Source organism: Sarcophilus harrisii, chromosome 2 (genome assembly GCF_902635505.1).
Source record: "Sarcophilus harrisii chromosome 2, mSarHar1.11, whole genome shotgun sequence".
Lineage (NCBI taxonomy): Eukaryota > Metazoa > Chordata > Mammalia > Dasyuromorphia > Dasyuridae > Sarcophilus > Sarcophilus harrisii.
In genome coordinates this window covers 263852246-263876250 of record NC_045427.1, presented here as the reverse complement: position 1 = coordinate 263876250, position 24005 = coordinate 263852246, and the positions used below count along the sequence as shown (strand labels likewise).

The window sequence follows — 24005 nt, the reverse complement described above, 5'->3', positions numbered from 1 at the left end:
TGTAAAGTAATGCAAAACATTTCCATATTGCCAAAGAAAACACAAAACAAAATTAAAGTTTAAAAATTATGCCTTTATTATCTCTGGAGGATGATTATATTTTTCATCACGCCTCTTGGAATTGCCTTGCATAACTGTCTTGATCCAAATAGCTAAGTCTTCATAGTTGATCCTTGCAATATTGATGTTACTGTGTGTAGTGTTCTGCTTCTACTCACTTCACTTTGCATGGGTTCATATGAGTCTTCCCAGATTTTTCTGAAATTATATTGCTCGTCATTTCTTAATTTGCAATAATATTCCATCACAATTACACACTATCTCACACTTGCTCAGACATTCTCCAATTGATGAACCTCCCCTTTTTTTCTTGGATTTTTTGGGGATACAGACCTAGTAATAGTATTGCTGGATTAAAGGGTATACATAGTTTTGCTATCCCTATTGGCATAGTTCCAAATTGTTCTCCAGAATGGTTGGACTAGTTTACAACACTGCTTTAGTGTCCCAGTTTTTCCACATCCCCTCCAGTATTTGTCATTCTCCTTTTCTGTCATATTAGCAGTCTGATAAATGTATGGTGATCTCTCAAGACTTGTTTTAATTTGTATTTCTCTTAACTATGATTTAGAACATTTTTATAACTTTGATTTCTTCTGAAGATTGCCTGTTCATATCCTTTGACCAATTATCAACTGGAAAATGTCTTTCATTTTTATAAATTTGCTATCTTCTGCATATGTATTCCAAGGTAGTTGAGAAATGAACCCTTTATCAGAAAAATTTGCTGCAAATTTTTTCAGTTTCCTATTTTACTCTTAACTTTGATTATATTTTGTTCGAAAGTTTTTTAATTTCATGTAATCAAAGTGAGCTATTTTACTTCCTATATTCCTTTCAAACTCTTAGATAACAACTATACTCTAATGTAGTTGACAGATAAATTATTCCAGGCTTCTAATTTACTAATTTAATAATCTCACCTTTAATATCTAAATCATCCTTTTGATCTTTTATTGACATATGGCGTGAGATGTTGGTCAAAAAATTGCTTTCCAATTTTCTTAGTGATTTTTGTCAAATGTTCAATTCTTAGCCCCAAAGTTTGGATCTTTTGATTTATCAAACACTAGATTACTACTTTGTATTTATTATATCCCTAATACATTCTATTGATCTACCACTCTATTTCTTAGTCAGTACCAGATTGTTTTGTTATTTTTGCTTTATTGTATAGTTTGAAATCTGGAACTGCTGGGCTGTCGTCCTTAACATTTTTTTTTTCCCATTCATTACCATGATATTCTTGACCTTTTGGTCTTCTAGATGAATTTTGCCACTTTTTCCTAGCTAAAAAAGTAATAGAAATAATTAAAAAAAATTCATTGGTAGTTATATTGGTATGACACTAAATAAATAAACTTAGAATTATCATTTTTATGATATGACTTCAGGTTACTCAAGAGCAAATATATTTCTCCAGTTGTTTAGATCTGCTTTTATTGTGAAAAGTATTTTGTAACTGTTCTTATAGTTCTTGGGTTTGTTTTGGCAGATGAGACATGTTGTCTGCAATTATTTTAAATGAAATTTCTTTTTCTGTATCTTGCTGCTCAGTTTTGTTGGTAGTAAATATAAATACTGTTTGTTTTATGTGATTTTATTTTATATCCTTCAATATTGCTGAAGTTGTTGATGTTTCATCTAGTTTCTTATTGATTCTCTGGGGTTCTCTTTAAGTATACCATCATTATGTAAAAAGTGATAATTTTGTATGCCCAATACCCAATTTTGTTCCTTCAATTTATTTCTTTGAATTGTTATAGTTAGCATTTCTAATTTAATATTGAATAATAATAGTGGTAATGGACATTCTTGCCTCACTCCTGATTTTATTAGGAAGGTTTCAAGTTTATTCCCATTACAGGTGATACTTCCTCCTGGTTTTAGAGAGATACTGCTTATTTAAAGAAAGGTTTAATTTATTCCTATGCTTTCCAGTGTTTTCAGTTGGAATGGGTGTTGTATTTTGTTAAAGGTTTTTTCTGTATCCATTGATTTAATTGTATGACTTTTGTTACTGTTATTGATGTGGTCAATTATGCTGAATTAGCCCTGCTTTCCTGCAATAAATCCCATTTGGTCATAGGGTATGGTCTTTGTCATATATTGCTGGAATCTCCTTGCTAATGTTAAAAATTTTTTGAGTCAGCATTCATAAGGGAAATTAGTCTGTGGTTTTCTTTTTCTGTTTTTACTCTCTTTGGTTTAGATATGTCACTACCATATTTATGTCATAAAAAGAACTTGGTAGGACTTTAATTTTTTTTCAAATATTTTATATAGTAATGGGATTAATTGTCCCTTAAATATTTTGATGGAATTTAACAATTTAACTGGGGTTTTTTCCTTAGGGAACCATTGATGATTTATTCAATTTCTTTTTCTAAGAGAATCTTTTAAGCATTCTATTTCCTCTTCCGTTAATTTGAACAATTTATATTTTTGTGAATATTCATACATTTCACTTTGTCATTTTTACTGGCATAGAATTATGCAAAATAATTTTTAGTAATTGCTTTAATTTCATCTTCATTAGTAGTGAATTTATCCTTTTCATTTTTGAAAATAATAATTTGGTTTTCTTCCTTTGAAAAAACAAATTAACAAATGGTTTATGTATTGTTGTGTGTGTGTGTGTGTTTTATTAATTGGGATTTTAATTTGTTCTTTTTCTTTTTTTTATTTCATGTCAATTTGTTGATCTGTTTTTTCTCTTTTATTGATGTTCACATTTAAAGATAAAATTTTCCCTTAAGTATTGCTTTGGCTTTATCCTATAAATTTTGGAATGTCTCATTATTGTCATTCTCTTTAACGAAATTATTGATTGATGCTGTGATTTGCCTTTTGATCTATTCATTCTTTAGATTATTTAGTTTTAGCTTTTAATCTATGCTTTTATGGCCCTTTTTAAAATGTAACTTTTATATCACCATGGCCTGAGAAGGATGCATTTAATATTAATGCTTTTATGATTTAGGTTGTGAAATTTTTATGACCTAATACATGGTCACTTTTTCTGAAGGTATACTATGTATAGTTGAAAAAAAAGTATATTCCTTTCTATTCCCATTCATTTGTCTCCAGAGGTCTTCATTTTTCTCCAAAAGTATATAGTATAATTTTTTATCTAAATATGAGAAAGGAGAAAGGTGGTCTTCCCTCAGTAGTATAGTTTTACTCTGTAATTAATTAAATTCTCCATTAAGCATTTAGATTGATGCATATATGTTCAATACTGATTACTTCATTGTCTATGATTTCTTTTATTTAGCAAGATGTAGTTTCCCTTTTAGTTAGGTCTTGTTTTGCTTTTGTCTGATCATTAATTGCTACCCCTGCTTTAAAAACAAACAAACAAACTCTGTGTTTTGTTGTATGTGTTTCTTGTAAACATTGTTGAATTCTGGTTTCTAACTCATTCTGCTGTTTACTTGTCTCCACTTGTCTATGATTACTTGTTATGATTACTAACAATGCATTTTCCTCCATCCTATTTCGTTCTGTTTTATTTTTAGTTCTCTTTTTATCTTGTCTCTGCTCTAAAGTCAATATTTATTGAGTACTGCCTTCTTTTACTTATCTGCCCTGTATATTATCATACACTCCTTTTTTCTTATCCTCCTACTTCCCTATTGGCTAAGATAGATTTCTGTAAGTGTGTGTGTGTGTATTCTTCCTTTGTGAACCAGTGAGTAAGCGTCAAACATTACTCACTCCATGTACCATTTCCCCCTCCATGTCAAAGCTCTTTCTTGGATGCTTCTTTTTTTTTTTTTTTTCTTTGAGATAATTCTCCCCATTCTTCCTTTTCCTCTTCTCCCAGGGCATGCTTTTTTCTTGTCTATCTTTTTTTAAAAACCTCATCACATAATTGGCTCACTTCAGCATCCTCTTTCTATTTAGAAACCTTCTATATGTTCTAATAATGATAAATTTCTTTGTATCATTTTCATATAGAAAGGTCAATAGTTTAACCTTATTGATTCCCTTAGGATTTCTTGTTCATGTTTATCTTATGTTTATTCTTGTATTTGAAAATCAGATTTTTCTCTTTGTTCTTAGTTTTTTTTCATCAGGAATGCTTGTAAGTCTTCTGTTTCATTGTATCCATTTTTTTCCTCATGGATTGTACTGTTTTGCTGGATAGGTTTTTTTTGGTTGTAATGCTATCTCTTTTGCCTTCTGGAGTATCATATTTAAAGCCCTCCACTCTAATGTAGTAGCTGCTAAATCTTGTTTGATTATTACTGTTGCTTTAAGTGTTGTTTTTCTGAGCACTTTTGAAGTATTTTCTCTTTGACCTGGGGGATCTGGGATTTGGCTATAGTTTCTTGGCAGTTTTCATTTTGAGATCTCTTTCAAGAAGTGGTTGATGTATTCTTTCAGTTTCTGTTTTACCCTCTGATGCTAGGATATCAGGGTAGTATTCCTTTATAGTTTCTTGAAATATAATGTCTATACTATTACTTTGCTCATGCCTTTCAGGTAACCCAGTAATTTTTAAATTATCTCTTGATTTATTTTCCAGGTCAGTCAATTTTGCTGATGAGCTATTTCACAGTTTCTTCAATTTTTCATTACTTAACTTTGTTTTATTTATTTATTTTTGGTGTCCCATGGAGTTATTAGTTTCTATTTTCCAATTCCAATTTTTAAGGAATTATTTTCTTGTGAAAACGTTTGGTTCCTCTTTTGGAGGCCAATTTTGCTTCATAAATTCTTTAATGAATTTTTGTACCTTTTCCCATTTGGCCAAGTCTATTTTTTAAGGAGCTCTTTTTTGTGTGTTTTCTTTTCATAATTTTCTTCTTTTGTTTTCATCTAATTTTTTCTCCATATTTTGGGAAAGTTTTCTCTTTTTAATCTCTTCCAGGAATTTTTGTTGCGTTTCTTTACAATTCACCTTCCAGTCTTCCTCTCGAGGCTTTTTTTGGGTCACTATTTCAACTTTGTCTTTGGAGTTTGAATCTTGAGATCTTCCTGTCATCATAATAGCTTTTTTCTATGGTCAAATTCTTTGTTGTGTGCTCATTTTCTAACCTAAAGTTAATATTGGCCCTAAAGTTTTTGGTGCTTTTCAAGATTGTTTGATCTAAGAGAGAGGTGGCCACTGCCCTCTTGGTCTGTACTTTGGTCTTAGCTGGGAAAAGCCTAATCCTTTGGAATAGCAATTAGTACAACTTCTCAGGGCCCCCTCTCCCTTGGATCAGAAGTGATACTACTGTTCCTCAGATTCCCTGCTCCCTTCAGGCTAGAAATGTTAAACTGCCCCTCAGAACCCTCATTTTCTTTTTGACTCACTCAGGTGACCCAGAAGTGGTTACAGATTACAGAGTTGCCAAACAGAATCTGTTCTTATTCAGTGCTAGTATAGAGGTATAATATAATTTCTTTCTGAGTAGTTGTGAAGATCCCCTAACTGTCTTTGTTCTGAGAATACCAGAAGCTGCTATTCTATCACTACCATGAAGTCCCAACACTGGTATTGTATCCACATGGACTCTGATTATCCTTCCCTGTAACAGATCTCATTTTCATCTTCTGTTGTTTTTAGGAATGGAAGGATATCTCACTCTGTTGGCTGTGCCACTCCAGAATTCAGTTTGAAACATTGTTTTAAAGTTGTTTGAAGAGGGAATATTGGGAGAGTTCAGCTGAGTTCTGTTTTTCAATCTCGTAAAGCTTTCTTCACAGTCGCCATTAGAAAAGAAATTTCTACCTATTCATTCAACTTTCTTCCTACCCTGACCTTTTCTTAAGAGTTCTCTTGTGAGGTCATCCATTATTTTTCAGAGATCTCGTAACTGATGAAATATTTTTCTGAAGCATCTTTTCAGTTTAAGTATTGCATAAGATTATCACTTTTTGGTCATAATATCATAACATTTTGAGTTAATTGAATATTCTAACCTATGTTTTTTAAGTAACTTATATTTTATTCTAGGTAAGTCAAACTCAGAATCTGCTAAGTCTTCTCATATAGTGGAAATTAGGTATTAGTACATGCCCAGGTATTTTTATTTCCTTTTCCTTTACTATATCTTTTAAATATTTTATTTAGTAATCAGTTATTTGTGCTGATCTTCAATATTTACTTTTCTGATAAGGCCTTAATTTATAATTTTTTACTGTTACTTTAAAATTCCAAAATTGTAGTTTTTATCTTTGTTGTCAGCTCCTGTTTTTTTTCTTTTTAAATTGCATAATACATTGCATAATACATTTCCCTTGCCTTATTCTAATTCCTTTCCCCCCCAACCTAGTTCATTTTGTGTCCTTTAATATTCATTTATTCTTAGTTAATAATTAGTAATAATGTAACATATAATAAATATGTTATATTATTATATAAATATAATAAATAATAATAATAATTGGTTAATAATATAACATAATATAATAACATAATAATATAACACAGTTCATGCTAGGCATATTCTTTTCCCCTTTATTTTCCTTCTTCCTGCTTCCAACATACTTTTTTGCCCCTCCTCTTTTTTTCTGCTTCCCATTCAGTAGGAGATTTATATATGATTACATTGTAAATGATCCCGCCAGGAAGGATACCTATCTCCCTTTTGTTTTTCCATTTTTGGCAGGCATTTTCTTTCTTACAATGCCAATTCTTTTTCTTTAGATGCTGTTATGACTAATTTTTCTAATACATTTTTAATTCTTTTATTTTGGCTGTTATTAAGATTAGAACTTTATTGCTTCAAATATAATAGGGCTGAAAGTGAAGATCCTTTCTTTTCCTCCTCCCCTAAAAAAGAATTAGGTTATTACTTAAATAAAGATGAATTTTGCAAACCAAGGACTTGAGTTTGAATCTGAACTCTTGACATTTCCTTCTTTCATGTCCTTGGGAACATTTCCTAGCTATTTGGGTCTAAATTAACTCATATCCAAAAAATGTTTGGAGTAAATAGCCTTTAAGGACTCTTTTACTTTTGTTCTTATTGTTATTGTTGAGGCAGTTGGGGTTAAATGACTTGCCCAGGGTCACACAGCTAGCAAATGTTAAGTGTCTGAAGCCAGATTTGAACTCTGGTCCTTCTGGCTCCAGAGCCAATGCTCTATCCACAGCACCAGCTAGCTGCCCCCTACCCTTTCACTTTTAAATCAGTGACCTTGTGTTATGATAGTAAATTAGATATTTGTGCATGTACACATTTCACTCAGATTTCCTATTTTAATTTTTCTAATTTTTTCAAAATAATTTACCATAGCCTTTAAGATTATGCTGAACTATCTGAAGATATTTTCACCTGTAGTTTCTGTATTACTAAATTATTGAGACTAACACTGCTTTGACTCTAGAATTCAAAATTGTTTTCCCTATTCTTAGGGGCATTTTAATCTCAGAAAGGCTGCCTTTGGCAAGAGGAAGAAGGTTTGCTGTGTCCACTTTCCATAATTTCTGGCCTTTCCATTGAGTTCTGACACATTCTGATGTGTGATCAAGCTTCAGTGATAAGGCTTAGAGGAATATTAGGAAACTCCCATATAACAATGCAATTAGACCTAATTCTAGGGATTGTAGAATGATTTATCTTAGATTCCTCTCTGAAATAATTTCCTTGAGCTTTTCAGTTAAGGTCAAAATGAAATTCAGCAGTGCCACAGGGGATCTTAGAAATACAGCAAAAAGGGCACATCAAAGAATATACCAGAAGATTCATTTCTTGCTGTACAAGGGAAATAGAATCTCACTTTTTTTTCCAACAGTTTTTTTTTTCAAATTTATTTTTAATGTACATTGCTTTATGAATCATGTTGGGAGAGAAAAATCAGCAAAAGGGTATAACCATGGAAGAGAAAAAAAAATGTTGATTTACATTTAATCTCCATAGTTCTTTTTCTGGATGCAGATAGCATTTTCTGTCTTAAGTCTGTTGGGATTGCTTGGGGTCATTGAACCACTGAGAAGAACCAAGTCTATCATTTGATTATTGCACATCCTTGCTGTTTTTGGTGTACAATGTATTCCTGATTCCGCTTGTTTCACTTGTCATCAGTTCATGTAAATCTTCCCAGCTCTTTCTGAAATCGGCTTGTTCATCATTTTTTATAGAACAATGTTGAAGTAGAAAATTTCTTAAATGGAGTCATCTAAATATTTAAATGACAACTTTCCAGATTCTAAGATTTCAATTCCCACTAAAATTATTTGTGTGAATTATGTATTGGTGTACTAAGATGGAAAAAATGGTTTCAGTTTACCCCCAATATTAAACCCTGCATCTTCCTATCTACACCTTTATTGATGTTTTGTATATATTCTCTATTTGAACTGTGACAAAACTTCCTTTGTTGGCGATTTTTCTCCTATATGTGTTCTAAAAGTGTCATGGGCTTTTGGGATCTTTTAGCTTTGGCGATCAAATAGCTAAAAAGACTAACCTAACAACTCACACCCAAATATGATACCTTCCTTGAAAATGGAATTATTAATTGAGCATACAAAAGTATAACTAACCACTTTGGACAAATGGCCAAACAACTTCATCAAAAACGAAATTAATCAGGTAAGTTTTTGCATGAGGAGCTTAGCTTTAATAATTTGACAGTGACTGTCTCAATAGTCCAGACAGTAAAAGTATACATATGCAAAAGGAAGAGAGTTGAGGCTGAGTTGTATGACAATGATAAGACAGACATATATTCAGCTACTAGGAAGAGAATTGAAGCCTGAAACTTACAGGGTAGGTAGGGTAGAGTAGGATAGAGTAAAGATTTCCCTCAAGACTCTTTTCACTAAGTTAATTTAGATGTAGATGTTAATAACAATGCTTTCTGATGTCAGGGAAATAAATGTTTCTTTTTTTTTTTTTTTTTTTTTTTTTTTTCTTCCTGCCCCATCCTCTGGCTTTTAAAACAATCTCTTCAGCAATTAACTTTTAACCCAGTTGTGGATAATCTGCTGAATTCCTATTGATGTAGAAAAAAGAACTACCATGTACTCAAGGACTGAACCACAGTATGATAGGATGAGACAAATTCCCTTCCCTCTCCCCCAAGTACCCCAATCTGGAAATAATAAATGAGCCATTTATGGTTTTATTGATCCTGCTTTTAGTTCAACTTAGAATTTTTTTAGTTTCTAATATTCACATATTTCAAGGAATGTAACAATTAGTACTTGATCAAATAGGGACTGCTTTTCTGAAGAAGGAAATCACTTAGATTTCATAGTTCCCTTTAGCCCTGCCATTTTAGGATTATATTGCTATATCTTTCCACTTGTTTCCACTTTGGACAGATGACTTAAATTAAGTATGGTGCTATAGAAAGAAATCTGTACTTTGAATTCAAATTTAGGTCTTGTATTATACTCCATGTATGACTATACAAATCACTTGATTCTTCTGTTTATTTGTAAAGGAAGGGGCTTGGAATAGAAGATCTAAGAATCCTTCCAGCCCTAGTTCTGAGAAATCTCCCCTTAAAGCTCTCATGGCTATGACATACCTTTTATGCTCCTCTCATAACAGCCTGCTAACAAGAAACAATATCAAATCCTTCCTGATTCAGCTTTCTTTTCAAAACAACTACCAAGTCCTTGAAAAATTTCTGTTATTCTTTTGAAATGGTCATTATTCTGCTGATAATTTAGGAGTAATCTGGTTTCCTAAGCAAAAAGCCAGACATTTTATTTGTATGGGGGGAATATAAAGGTAATTTTAAGTGTTGGTATGTAATGTTTGGGAGTTAAAAACCTAAAAGAAAACCTTGTAGAAATAGTTTTAAAATACTGATTTTCTAAGCTATTTGAAAGAAAATGTATACCAGAAATTACTTGTACCCTGAAATAATGATGGAAGCTTCCCTTTCTTAGGCTGGAAAAACTAGAATTTTGTTCTCTTTGAGATATAAATTAACTAACTAACTAATGATTGTGCTTTTTTCTGCCTACAAGTGAAACCAGGTAGCTATTAGATTAAATCACTATATACTTTTAAACTGGTTCAAAGTTTTAAAAATGCAGTAATTTTGCCTTTTCTTCTTTAGGAGAGATGAGTGGAAACTGTTCATTGTACCCAATCATCACTGGGACATTTTCCCTCTCCCACTTAACAGAGAGTTTCCAGCATGCAAGCCAAGAACTGAAGTCATCCCTGGAGCAAGGAAGTACCAGAAGATTAGAACAATCTAGTTCCCAATTAATTGGCCCTCTCATCATAAAGAAAGAGGGAGAGATATCAACCAAAAATAGTACCATTGTTGAGCCCTGTAGCAGCTCCTTTTTGAGCCTGACCTTTCCTTCACAAAGTCCTTTGGAGAAAGGGCACCCACTCTTGGCTGAACAGCCAGCAGAAACCACTCTCACTTCAGTTGAAAGCAAGGGAAATAAGAAAAAAAAGAAGCTTAGGAAAAAGAAAACTCTGCGAGCAGCCCATGTGCCTGAGAACAGTGACACAGAACAGGATGTCTTTACTGCTAAACCTGTAAGGAAAATCAAGGCTGGAAAGATGCTTAAAGGAGGAAAAGTTACAACTTCCACATCCTTGGGACAGGAAGATGGGAGAACTGATCAGGAGCCAGACAGAGCTAGAGATGAACCCGACAGTGACTCTTCCCTGGAAGTCCTTGAGGTTCCTAACCCTCAATTAGAAGTGGTAGCCATTGAATCATCTGAGTCTGGAGAGGAGAAACCAGATAGTCCATGTAAAGATGATACTTGGAACTCTACAGAGCAATCCCTGCTGGAAGCATCTCGTTCTGGATGTGATGAAGTAAGCTCTACCAGTGAAATTGGAACACATTATAAGGATGGCATTCCTAGAAGGTAATAACTTTTTGGCTGATCAGCATGGCTCTTATGGAATTTTCTTTATTTTGTGAATCATCATTTACGTAGATTGTATATGTATATACATATACTCATGTGACTAGTATATATATGATCAAAAGCCAAGAGCAAGTGACAATCCAGATAGTTTGCCTGTTCCATTGGTACATCCCAAGTATCAAAAGAACCAATAGGCCTCCTAGCTTGTTGCTTGTATTTGCTCTAACAAATTTATGGGAGAACAGAGACAAAATCATAAAGGACAGTCAGCTGTTGATGAGTTGTGTCCTCTATCATTGGAGGAAAAACCCATATGGCTGAGAATAGACTCTTTTTATTCAAATTTGAATAAGAGTGATGAAATAGTGGAAAATCTAACCTCAGGATTTGCATCAAATAAATTTCATTTTCTATTTGAGGATCCATTTTAAAAAATACTGGGTAAATTATATATTGAGTTTTAGTAAAGCCAGACATTTGGTGAGTCTGGAATGCTGATTTGGCCACTCTTATTAACTATTTTAAAAATCTTCCTTGAATTAAAAGAAAAGCTTTCAGTTTTGCTACTTTGTCTGTTTAATTTTAATGCTGAGTTTGTCTGCTTTTCATTTGTAGTGTGGCTGAAACTCAGACTTCCATCTCCTCGATAAAGGGGTCAAAGAATTCTTCAGGTATTTAATTTGATTAACCAGGAAAGTATTATTAACTGCATAAAGTTGTATTGCATATACTTCCAAAATGGAGCCTACTTTTTGATCTGGTGCTAATTAGAATGAGGTAAAATTTAAAATAGGCAAAATTTTTCTAAAGTTAACTTTAAAGTCATTTTTTGGAAAAGACACATGAAGTCCCTTTAAGATGTGACTCTCTTCTTCCAAGTATATTTGCATTTCAAAAGTACCCTTTAGAGAAGGGAATGCTTAATGGGAAGAATAGGTCTCTAACTAGGGAGATCATATGATATAAGAGAAAGTTGAAGTTGAGAAACTTGAAGTTGAGAGATCTTGATTTGACTCCCACCTCTTAACATTTATTGTCTGTGATCTTGGTTAAGCCAGCTAATCTCTCCGAGTTTCCTAGCTTCGAAAATGTACCTATCTCATAGAGTTGTTTTTAAGTCTCAGATTGTTCAAATAATGCATGGATATCTATTCTCATCATTGTTATTTGAAACAGTTCTGAAAGTGTTAGCAGCAGTAATAAGCCAATTTATGAAATTAAAGGCATAAAGATAGGAAAAGAATAGATCAGTATCACTGTTTGCTGATGTGATAGTATACTTAGAAAAATCTAGAGATACAGAAAAGATACTAATTGGCATAATTGATACCTTTAGCACAGTTTCAAGCTGTAAAGTAAACCTCAAAAATCAACAGCATTTTTATATAATAACAGGACTCAAGAAACAAGAATAGAGAGATCTCTTTCCAAATAACTACAAAATACATAAAATAGGAGGCTATCAGACTACCAAAGCACACAAAAGAATTATATAGATTCAGTTACACAGAGTACCTTCAATAGCCTGAAGAATATTTAGTGCTTTTGGTTGGGCTGTGCCAATAATAACAATACTGGCAAAATAATTTACACTTTTTAATGCTATACCAATCAGATTAGTAAGGGTACTTCATAGAACTTTATAAAATAGTAATCATTTGGATAAGCTGAAGATCTACGTTATTAAATGAAATGATGAAAAAAAGGGAGAAATGGAGAGGGAAAGGTGTTTTAGACTTTAAAATATAATAATAATGCATTAGTCATCAAAGCCATCTAACATTGGTTTACAAATAGATCATTGGAACAAGTTAGGCAAAGAAGAATCCAAATGCTGGAATTGTTTGAAAAATCACCTAGGAGAAAACTTGTTAAAAACTGGGAAAACTGGAAAACAGTTTGGAGAAGTGTCAGATAAGGGTTTAGTATGTAATATGTATAAACGACTAACAAATATATGGCTATTCGCTAATGGATAAATTGCCATTAAATGAAGAGTTCTCAAAACAGGCATTCACAACCATTGAAATACTCTAAATTAGAACAGTGAAGTTCAAATTAGAACAGTCTTAAGCGTTTTATAGCCTGCAAATTGGCAGAGATGACCAAAAAATTGGTAACAGACAGTGTTGAGGGGTTGTGGAATTATTAGCTTAATAATAGATCACTGAGGTAGTTGTGATAAGATACAACCAATGTATAACTTGAATGCAAAGATATGAGGGTACCCTATCTCACCCCTTTGGGAAAGTTGAAGTTCATAGCTTTTACATATTGCCCATTTTGTTTCAATTTTTTCACATATTGCTCAGTTATATTGCTGTTTTTTTCCCCTTGTTTTTTGGGGGTGTGGGAGGAATCAAAAAAATACTTGTTATTAGATAGCACTTAGGAAGGGGAGTGATAATGGGGATAATTATGATGATATAAGAAATAGAAAAACAGTATCAAAAGCTTGATTTAAGAAGAAAAAAATGTTAAAAAAACATGTTTTGTTCTTGCCTTGTAGAAATCTCTTCAGAGCCTGGAGATGATGAAGAGCCTACTGAAGGAAATTTTGAGGGACACCAAGCTGCAGTGAATGCTATTCAGATTTTTGGCAATTTGTTGTATACCTGTTCAGCTGATAAAACAGTTAGAGCCTATAACTTGGTGGTAAGTAGTGCTTGCTTTCTTTTCTTTTTTTTTTTTAATAATAGCTTTTTCTTTTTCCACATATATGCAAAGGTAGTTTTCAATTTTCACCTTTGCAAAGCCTTGTGTTCCATGTTTTTCTCCCTTTGTCTTCTCTTCCTCCCTCCTCAAGACAGCAATCAATCCAACATAGATTAAATATGTCCAATTTTTCTAAACATATTTCCATATTTGTCATGCCGCGCAAGAATTAAGTCTGATCAAAAGGGGAAAAAAAAAAAAAACAAACAAACAAGCAAACATCACCACCAAGAGAAAGTGAAAATTCTATGCTTTCATCCACATTCAGTCTCCATAGTTCTCTCTCTGGATGTATATTGGCTTTTTCCATCAGAAATCTATTGGAATTGCTTGAATCACCTCATTGTTGAAAAATTAAAGCCATCACAGTTGTTCATATAATCTTGTTACTGTTTACAATGTTTTCTTGGTTCTGCTCACTTCACTTGGCATCAGTTCATGTTAAGTCTTTTCAAATAATGGAACTCCACTCAGTTTCCAGTTGTTTGTCACTACAAAAAGGGCTAAGTAGTCTGAATTCTCAATGGGGGAAACAAAGTGTTGCTAGCCCTTAACTTATAAAACAAAACTGAGAAGTCAGTTTCATTTTTTTATTGCTTCTAGTTTCCAAGGAAATAAATTCTTTTTTAACATAATATTTAACAATTTTACTTCCCTATGTAACAAGTAGATAGGTATACCTAGGAACACCAGCATTTTCTAGTGTCTAAAAGAAATAAATAATTTGATGTTTAGATTCATAATCAGTCATTTAATATCTGTGTGACTATGGGAAAGTCATTTAACATCCCACCTTCTTCATCTGTAAAATGAAGAAATTAGACTCAGTGAGCTTGAAAAGGTCTCTTCCCCACTTTAAATCTTATAACCCTTTAATCTTCTAAGTGTTAGTCATTGCTGTAGCATAGTCCTGAAAATAAATTTGTGTCTAAGGCCTAACTGATGCTAGGCAGTAGCCCAAGAAAATCTACTGCCAGGAGAATGCTTTGGACTTGTTTGCTATGCTAGAGACGGGTATGGGAGCTTTTTTTAAACTAGTAGTTCTCTGAGTAGATTGAGGCATTTTTTTATTGATGCTTTTTGATTCCATACCATATTTATTTCCAAAAACATTGTTCACATTTTCTTATTCAGCAAGCTATACTTTGTAATAAAGATTTTAGAAGGAAAAAGGCAGTTCAAATAACACATCAGTCATATCTGACAGCAGATGCAATATCCCACAAGTCATTGTCCCTCTTCTATCTAATGAAGGGAAGTAATATATTTTCTTTAAAACTTATAAGATATATGTGCTGTTGCAAAAATATTTTTGGCCCATTATTTTTCTAAAGTGTCTTAGCTGTTAATTTTTTTTTCTTCATTCTTTCTTGAGACTATTCTATGAAGATTTTTTCACTTCATTATTAAGCTCCTACTATGTTTAGGGTTTTATAAATTTTTTTAAAAATGCAATGAAGGAACTTTCCGCTGAGAGGTACAAAATATAAATATATAACTCAGTACAAGAAAATTTGAAGAGGGAAAGATTACTAACCATGAGAGGAATCCAGGAAAGACTGCCTGCCCCAGGATATAGCATCTCAATTGAGCCTTGAATGAAACTAAGGATTTCGAGAGTCAGAGGTGAGAAGGGAATTCAGGCCAGACATGGAAAAACTATGCAAAATCAAGATAGGAGTTATCATTCAAGGGCAAATGGGTTGGTTGTAGAGCATGTCTATACAATTGATAGGTGGTAAGGCTGGAAAGACAGGCTGGACCCAGAGTATGAAGAGCTTCAGATAGTAAACTGATGAAATCATATTTTATTCTTGAGGCAATAGTGAATTGCTGGAGATATTTTGAGTAGGTGTGGCAGTTACAGCTGTATTTTAGGAAGATGCTTTTGGCAACTCTATGGAGGATATTATTTTTCAAAACATTTACATGGACAATTCTTCAACATTAGCCCTTGCAAAATCCTATGTTCCAGTACCCCTCTTCCCCCATGCCCTCCCCTAAATGGCAAGCAGTCCAATATATCTAAAATCCAATGTATGTATACATATTTTCACAATTATCATGCGACACAAGAAAAAAAGAAGCAAAATAAAATGGCAAGCGAACAACAAAAAGAGTGAAAATGCCATATTGTGGTCCATACTCAGTTCCCACAGTTTTCTCTCTGGTTGTATATGGCTCTCTTCATCACTGAATAATTGGGACTGTTGTGAATCATCTCATTGTTGAAGAGAATTGCGTCCATCAGAATTGATCATAGTATAGTCTTGTTGTTGCCATGTATAATGATCTTCTGGTTCTGCTCATTTCACTTAGCATCAATTCATGTAGGTCTCTCTAGGCCTTTCTGTATTTGTCCTATTGGTCATTTCTTACTGAACAATAATATTCCATAACATTCATATACTATAACTTATACCATATACCATAACTTATTCAGCCATTCCCCGGCTGATGGGCATTCACTCAGTTTCCAGTTTCTAGCCACTACAAAAGGGCTGCCCCAAACATTTTTAAAAAAATTTTCAGCATTGACAATTGGAAAACTTTTTGTTCGAATTTTTCCCCTCCTCCTCCCCATCCCCTCCCCCAGATGGCAGAGTAGAGCAGTACATGTTAAATATGTTAAAGTATATGTTAAATACAATATATGTATTCATGTTCTTACAGTTGTTTTGCTGTACAAGAAGAATCAGACTTTGAAATTGTATACAATTAACCTGTCGAGGAAATAAAAAAATGCAGGTGGACAAAAATAGAGGGATTGGGAATTTTAGTAGTACTTCATACTCATTTCCCAGAGTTCTTTCACTGGGTGTGGCTAGTTCAATTCATTACTGCTCTATTGGAACTGATTTGGTTCATTTCATTGCTGGAGATGACCACGTCCATCAGAACTGATCATCATATAGTATTGTTGTTGAAGTATATAATGATCTCCTGGTTCTGCTCATTTCACTCAACATCAGTTCGTATAAGTCTCTCCAGGCCTTTCTGAAACCCTCTGGCCGGTCATTTCTTACCGAACAATAATATTCCATAATATTCACATACCCCAACTTATTCAGTCATTCTCCAGTTGATGGGCACCCACTCAGTTTCCGGTTTCTGGCCACTACAAAAAGGGCTGCCACGAACATTTTTGCATATGTAGGTCCCTTTCCTTTCTTTAGTATCTCTTTGGGATATAAGCCCAATAGTAGCACTGCTGGTTCAAAGGGTATGCAGTTTGATAACTTCTTGAGCATAATTTCAAATTACTATCCAAAACGGTTGGATTCTTTCACAATTCTACCAACAATATATCAGTGTTCTACTTTTCCCACATCCCCTCCAACATTTGAGATTATATAACCCATAAGTGGTTGTAAGTGTGGAGGCAGAAATGGGCAATATTCATTTGGAAAAGATTGTTATTAATTCAAATACTATTGTAAACAAAGTACCATAGTCAATGTAGATCACAAAAAAAATCTTTCCCTATAGAGAATTTATGAAGCTCACAATACCAGCGTAGGATGGAGAGGGCTAGATGGAGCTTTAAGTGGAATTACTCTTATGAGAATTTAATCTGTGGCTTGGGAAGAGCATGAAATCTTGGGATCCCATATGAATTTACTGGTTAATGTTTAAAATTATTTAATGTATTTCAATCTTGAAATTAACTGAATCAGTACATTCATTTGTTTTAGCCAAAAGATGTATAGATTGTAACATTGCTCTTCAGAAACAGTGTTGTTTTAAAGCATGAAGACAGATTATGAGGAAGAACATGATCTATAGGAAGTATCTGGGATCTTTGTGCTTCCAATTCGGCAGTAATCCCATGAGCTTTTAATCCCAGTTGAATATTTTTAGAGAGCCATATTTCAGAAATGCAGGCATCTAGATATAAATCCTTAGATTTAATGCTTCATTGATTTTTTTTTATTGGAGACCCTGCCCCAAGGTAGTAACTACTCTACCTTAGGGAATTCTGAAGTATGCATATGTTACTATGTTATACATAGGGATATCTGCTATATAATGGTGGGTTTTTTTGGAGACATATATCCTGAAATGAAAATGTCCTGGAAAAGTGTTGATTTTTCACATATATCTCCCCAGAGTATATTTAAATCATCTGTCCTGGGTTTTGTTTTAGACTAGGAAATGTGTGGGTGTTTTTGAGGGACACACCTCCAAAGTGAACTGCCTCGTGATTACTCAGACCAATGGAAAGAACTCAGCCCTGTACACTGGTTCCAGTGATCATACCATCCACTGCTACAACATCAAGGTAGGCATATAGTTGGCAAATTGAATAATGCCTTTTTATTTGCTTGTTGGGTAGGAAGGGGATGCTGAAACCCTGACAGGGCCTTTCCATAACTTTTGCTGTGCACCTTTGATTATGTAGGATTGACCTCTTGGTTACCCTTCAGACTTATTTGAGGAGGTATCATCTTAAGACATGTGAGGCTAAGAATAGTTTCAGAACTGATACAGGCATATTTGTTAAGGAGATAAAGTTCTTTGGGAACTTTTTTGATCTCTATTGATATCCTTCCTTTCTTTGCTTGGGCCCTTATCGCCCAACAATTCATCCTATGTGTTTCTGTCTTGTTCTCAAATGATAAACTGTGCTAAGCTATAATTAATGTTTGATCTTGAACATGGCAAAAACTTTTTTAAGATCTAAAAAAATTAGTTTATAATGACGGAATTCTTGACAGAGGACCTATTATTTTTTAGGCAGGGGATAGTACTACTCCCAATACCCCTGTGCAGAGTATCTAGGTTTATAGAGAGGCATCTCAGTAGAGAAAAGAAACCTCCTTCTAAGGCATCTATCCACTTGCTCAGACTGCTTCTCATGGCAGAAGCTTCACTACCAGAGGAAGTGAATGACTATAACTCCTAAGACTCAGTATAGTCTCTAAACATTTGTCCACCCTGTTGGTAATGTCAGGAGAATTAGGAGAATTGTCTTGTTGAAGAAAACATATGATATGCTAATACAATTCTAGAGTCTGTTTGAGTTACAGAGCATAGTGGTGGAGAGCCCTGGATTTAAAGGAAAAGGAGCTGTTTTTGTATTTCTGCCCTGCCACTTACTTCTCTGGGCAAATCACTGCTTCTTTGGGATTATTTCCTTGTCTCTGAAATAAAATAATTGGCTTGTTCTAAAAAACTAATACCTCTGATAACTTTATATTTTTGACCTTATGAGCCACACAATTATGTGAAGTTGAGACAATGGTTTTCTTGAGATTCTGCAAATAAATAGTATTTTTATACTGTATTCTTCTTATTTCAAATCAATTATTCTTGAGAGAAGTCCAAAATAAAATAAGTATTGAAAAATTAAATAATGTTATTTCCTAAGTGTTAGAGGCCCTAAAAGTTGAGATCTAGGCATTCACAGTGAGACTGATTTAGCTAATTTTTTTTTCCTTCTCCATTTAAAGTTCTCATAGGGTTTAGAGCTGAAAGGCACCTTATAAGCCATGTTGTCAAAATCTCATATTTTATCCATGAGGATACTGAAGTATAAAGTGGTTAAAAGATTTATCCAGTAAGTGCCTAATGTGGGATTCAAACCACCAGTTTTTCCTGATTCTCTAGTCCAGGGCCCTATTCACTACATTCACTGTGTTGCTTCTGTTGTATTCTTCTCATGTTTTTATATATTTTCAAGTATTAGAATCCATAATCTTTAATGTTTATTGACTGAGAATTTTTGAGTTATTGTATAATTGGTTCTAGTTGTTAAAAGCATATTTTAAAAAAATAGGTTGTAGAGATGTATTTGTACTTAACCAAAGGACATTCTCCACATTTTTTAAAAGTATATCCTTGATATAAGTTGTTTTGTTGTTATTGCATTCCTTGTTCCCTATAAATTTCAGGTAATTGAACATTTTGTTAATGAAGTCTTTTGCTTAGAAATTTCCTCCTTTTAAAAAAAATTAATATGTATTTTTTTCAATTGACAAGAATCTATTTTCTTTTTCTTCCCACCTTTCCCCTTCCATTCAAAAACTCTCTGCATAGTCAAACAAAACAAATTATCTTGATTGCAAATCTTAGAGCGTATTACTTTTTCCTGAAATAAATTTATTTTTTGTATGCTGTATCTTTATGGATATCTTGACCATAAAGTAAGAATTCCTTTCTTTTATTAACCTTTTTTTCTTTTCTCAGAATGCATTATACTTTTATTGTCCTTATATCACATTGCATGTGCAATGTTTTGTTTTGGGTTTGCCATTGTAACGGACCAGACATTTGACAACACCACCCTACATTAATTCAGCATATTTGTAATCAGAGATTTTTTTTCTTTCCCAGATCTTTCTAATGTTATCACTTGAACTTCAGGTCACATAAATTTGCTATAATTATTCATTCCTTAAAAGTTAGTCACTGTACAGTCAACTCATTGACTATAGTTATTTTTAATGCAACATTACTGTTAACATATTTAATATCCAAAACACCAAATTTTGAGTTTTCCAAACAAATTAAAAATAATAGTAACACACAACTGAAATTAAGAAAAACAAAAATCCTTTGCATAAATCTACCCCTTTAGAACTGTTAAGTTTTTATAAATTTAAACATCCATTTAAAGACTTTGAGGATAGTCTTGGAAATAGCTCTTTGTAAACCAAACCAAAAACTTGCTTCCTTAAGTTCAGAAAGTATTCAGGTGACATTGAACCTGACAGAATAAGACGTATATTCTACCAGGTTTTTAACTCTGGAATTCACAGCTAGTCAGTTTTGCATTTAGGTATAGAAATTGGCTATCTTTAAACATAGATGCTATAGATTGAGGGAAAACTTTTGGATATTTTATTCAAAGAAAGATGGAAATGGGAAGGGAGAGGATGGGATTAGTATAGGGAAGCTGTACCTAATTTTATAATTCTTTAGTAGAGGAGAATTTCTCTTGCTTTCTGTTACTAGAAGTCACTGTTAATTTGGACCTTTCCACATTTTCAGACTAGAGTGTGTTTGGAGAAGTTACAACTGGAAGACCGTGTACTTTGTCTTCATAATCGGTGGCGAATCCTCTTTGCAGGATTGGCGAATGGCACAGTAGTCACCTTCAGCTTAAAGGTTAGTGGTTGACAAAGAGGCTACCTTGCTATTTCTGCTTTTCTTCTCCACTGAGAATTTTTTTCCTTCCTTTTGTGGGGAAAGCAGCAGGATGTCCCCCAACAGGTTGTTTTCTTTCTTTTGATATGGGTAAGTAGAATTCTACCTTGTGTACTTTTTATCCATACTCTCCCACATCAGGGATCTCTGAGCCAAACTCTCATTGATAGTCACAGGTTGTTTTTAACCACTGATGAATAAAATTGATTAAGATTAAAGAAGAACTTGAGCCTAGGTTTCTTTGCCTTTGTGACTACTGAGGGGTTCCATGATTTATTTTGCTAAGAAGTTACTCTTTAACAGTTCTGTTTCTATCTTTTTTAGAAAGATGTTATTCTGTTCCATATTTGAAGGTTAATGTTTTCTCTGAAGCCTATCATCTTTTGGTATCTACTGCTTATTATAGTAACTTTCTAACAGTTACTATTGCAGCAAAATAGTTGCAACATGATTTGATTCCTAACTCTAGCTGTCTTCTTTTTTACCAAGTGGTACTTATCACCCCCACTCTCATATACACACAAGTAAAATCAAGCATTTAATGACTACTTAATCTATACTTTGGATACTAGGTGATGTGGGTTGTGCATTGATCCTTGTCTAATAATGTAAAACAATAATAGCCAACAATGCAAGAATATGCCTGAGTTCATGGGAGACTTAACTAGTATGGAAAATCCGTTTAATGTGTTATGTGTTTCAGATAATGAAGAGGAATGGGGGTAATGAGTTTGCTATCAGAAGTATAGAAGTGTTAAGGGCTGTCTGGAAAAATCGGGCAGAAAAATTTATTATATGTGATACAGGAAGCAGTAGAAAGCTTTTGTAGATTAAGTAAGGAGATGGCTTTTTATAAATAATATATCTATATATAACATATATGTACTCTCTCTCTATATGGGACTTTTTGCTAAGGCAGTTTAGGTTAAGTGACTTGCCCCCCAGAGTTATGCAGTCAGGAAGTGTTAAGTGTCTGAGATCAGATTTGAACTTGGGTCCTCCTGACTTCAGGGCTGGTGCTCTTTCCACTATACCAACTAGTTGCCCATTAAATAATATTTTTGATAATATTAATCTGGAATACTTGAATTTGACTTGAAGCAAGGAATAAAAAGATCAGCTAGGGCACAATTAAAATAATCATGTGTAAAAGAGATAAGAGCCTAGATTAGGTGGAGACTAGACTTGAGAAATATTTCTTTGTAAGCAGTTATAGATTTGGCACCAGATTAGATGTAGAGGATAAATAAAGAGTTGATAAGATACAGGTTTCATGTCATTAGAATCCAGAAAGATCACAGTTTACTGAAAGACATGAGTCATACTGATTTTGATGGGGATAGTGAGAAGCTTAAAAGGAAATGTTTCACAGATATTTATAGATTAGATAAATCATAGGATTTTAAGGGTCGATAAGGACTTTAAAAGCCATCTAGTCTAGTCTCTTCATTTAACAAATAGAAGACTGGAATTTTGTTGAAATGAACAAAACTGGAGACTTAGAGTTGGGAAAATCATCAAAGCTATGAGAATTAAATCATAGACTAGAGGAGTTTTTTGAAGAAGTATGTATTTTGAGGATGTATATATTTGGGAGTGGCGAGGTAGGAGTTGTGGATACCTGCTTAGGACCAAGAAATTTGAGTAATATGCAATTAATGAAAGGGAAGAATTACACATAAAGGAAACAGAAGTACCAGAATAGTAGAGTTTCTTGTCATGGAAGAAATAGGAAAAGAATTTCAAGGAATGTATGAATCTTAATAATAAAAGTCATTCATAGATTAAGGAAAATTGGAGTGGAGGAAAGGCTGCTAGATCTGGCAACAAGTTCGTCTTTGACCTATTAGAACACATTTACAGTGGGAATGAAAAAAAAGTAGGACTGTGTAATTATGTGGTAAAATTTATAGGCGCCTATGCTCTATCCAGAAGCCTTTCCAATTCCCAGTCTCAGTTATGGTGTGGTGAAGACACTTTGCCAATCTGAGGATTCAGCAAAAACTGTTAGTGAAGCAATATATGTTCTTACTTGGGTCTCCCCTTTCTGTCTTCTTGTCATTCTGTGCCCTTTCACTGGCTGAGTTGTCATTCTGCATCAGGTTGGCAATTGCAATGAAAATCCTCCACTGAAGTCCTACTCTGATGCCTCAACGTGGCGTGGAGGTGACCCTGGGTTCTCGAAGGCTATGCCAGCGGAGCACACGCTCTGGCAGGTCCTACCAAGCTGGAAAGGCTTCGAGTGTGGGCCCGGCTGCAGACCACGTCTGTTGTCCGAGGACCAGCCTAGCTAAATTCGGAGAGGCTCTTCACCAGATTGGCTGCAGGGTGATCTTTCAGCCATAGCAACTCTCGTAGGTCACCTGCTAAATTGTCGAGAGATTGTAATCTGTATCTGTGGATGGAGTACACAGTACTCACACTGATGAGATCACAGATTCTCCAAGTATTCTTTGCTCATCTGGTACTGAATGATAGCTCAGCCAGCTATTGTTGGAAAGGCAAGATCACTTTTGGGGGGGAGGAGGGGAGGAATGTGCGCACGCACACGGTACGACTTCAGATCTTGCCTCTGTCTTCTGGAGGGACATCAGTGAGTCATTTAGGTTCTGTTTGTTTTAGAATACGTTCTAGAGAAGATGCTGAACTACTTTGATAGCACAAGTTTTCTCGCCTTTCCAGTATAAAAGAATTCATTAGAATTCTCAAGAAACTATTACTTGAGTTTCCGATATAAATGAATTCATAATCTCATTCCCATCTCCCCTTTCTTTTCCTTTTGTATAATTTGTGTGTGTGTGTGTGTGTGTGTGTGTGTGTACACACACACACAGCCTTTTGTAAATTTTATAGCACTATATAACTGTCAGGTATTAGTACTGTTTTTGTCATTATTATTATGTACTAATAGGATGCTCCTTCTAGTCTTCCATTAATACAGTTTTTACTTGTAACACTGGGGATTAAAAATGAAACTTAGTAAAGGAAGACAAGAAGGTGCTAAAAAGAGCAGTGGGATTAGATGAAACATGGTTATTGCATTTTTCTAAGCCCTATGCATTTTTTTTTACTCCTAAGATTTATGTTATACAGAAGGGAAGGAGCCACTAAAAGCTTTGTGTCCAAGCCCCAGTTTGACTTCTTCCTCTACTGAAATTGGACAGGAAAGACATATAGAAAAATATGTATTATTTAACATGTATTGGTCAACCTGCCATCTGGAGGAGGGGGTGGGGGGAAGGAAGGGAAAAATTGAAACAAAAGGTTTGGCAGTTGTCAATGC

At 33.9% G+C, this 24005-nt stretch overlaps 1 protein-coding gene across 2 annotated transcripts in view; it reads left to right on the top strand.

Annotated features, from left to right (window-relative positions):
* Positions 1 to 24005, top strand: part of ZNF106 (zinc finger protein 106) — a 78492-nt gene that overhangs the window by 39354 nt on the left and 15133 nt on the right. The window contains exons 11-15 of one of the 2 annotated variants that reach the window (XM_031952154.1): positions 10147 to 10855; positions 11474 to 11529; positions 13368 to 13513; positions 17721 to 17855; positions 20567 to 20683. In XM_031952154.1, the coding sequence (XP_031808014.1) occupies positions 10147 to 10855; positions 11474 to 11529; positions 13368 to 13513; positions 17721 to 17855; positions 20567 to 20683 (1163 nt within the window). Of the gene's footprint in view, positions 1 to 10077; positions 10856 to 11473; positions 11530 to 13367; positions 13514 to 17720; positions 17856 to 20566; positions 20684 to 24005 lie in introns of both variants that reach the window. The other variant, XM_031952153.1, reaches the window with a different exon arrangement.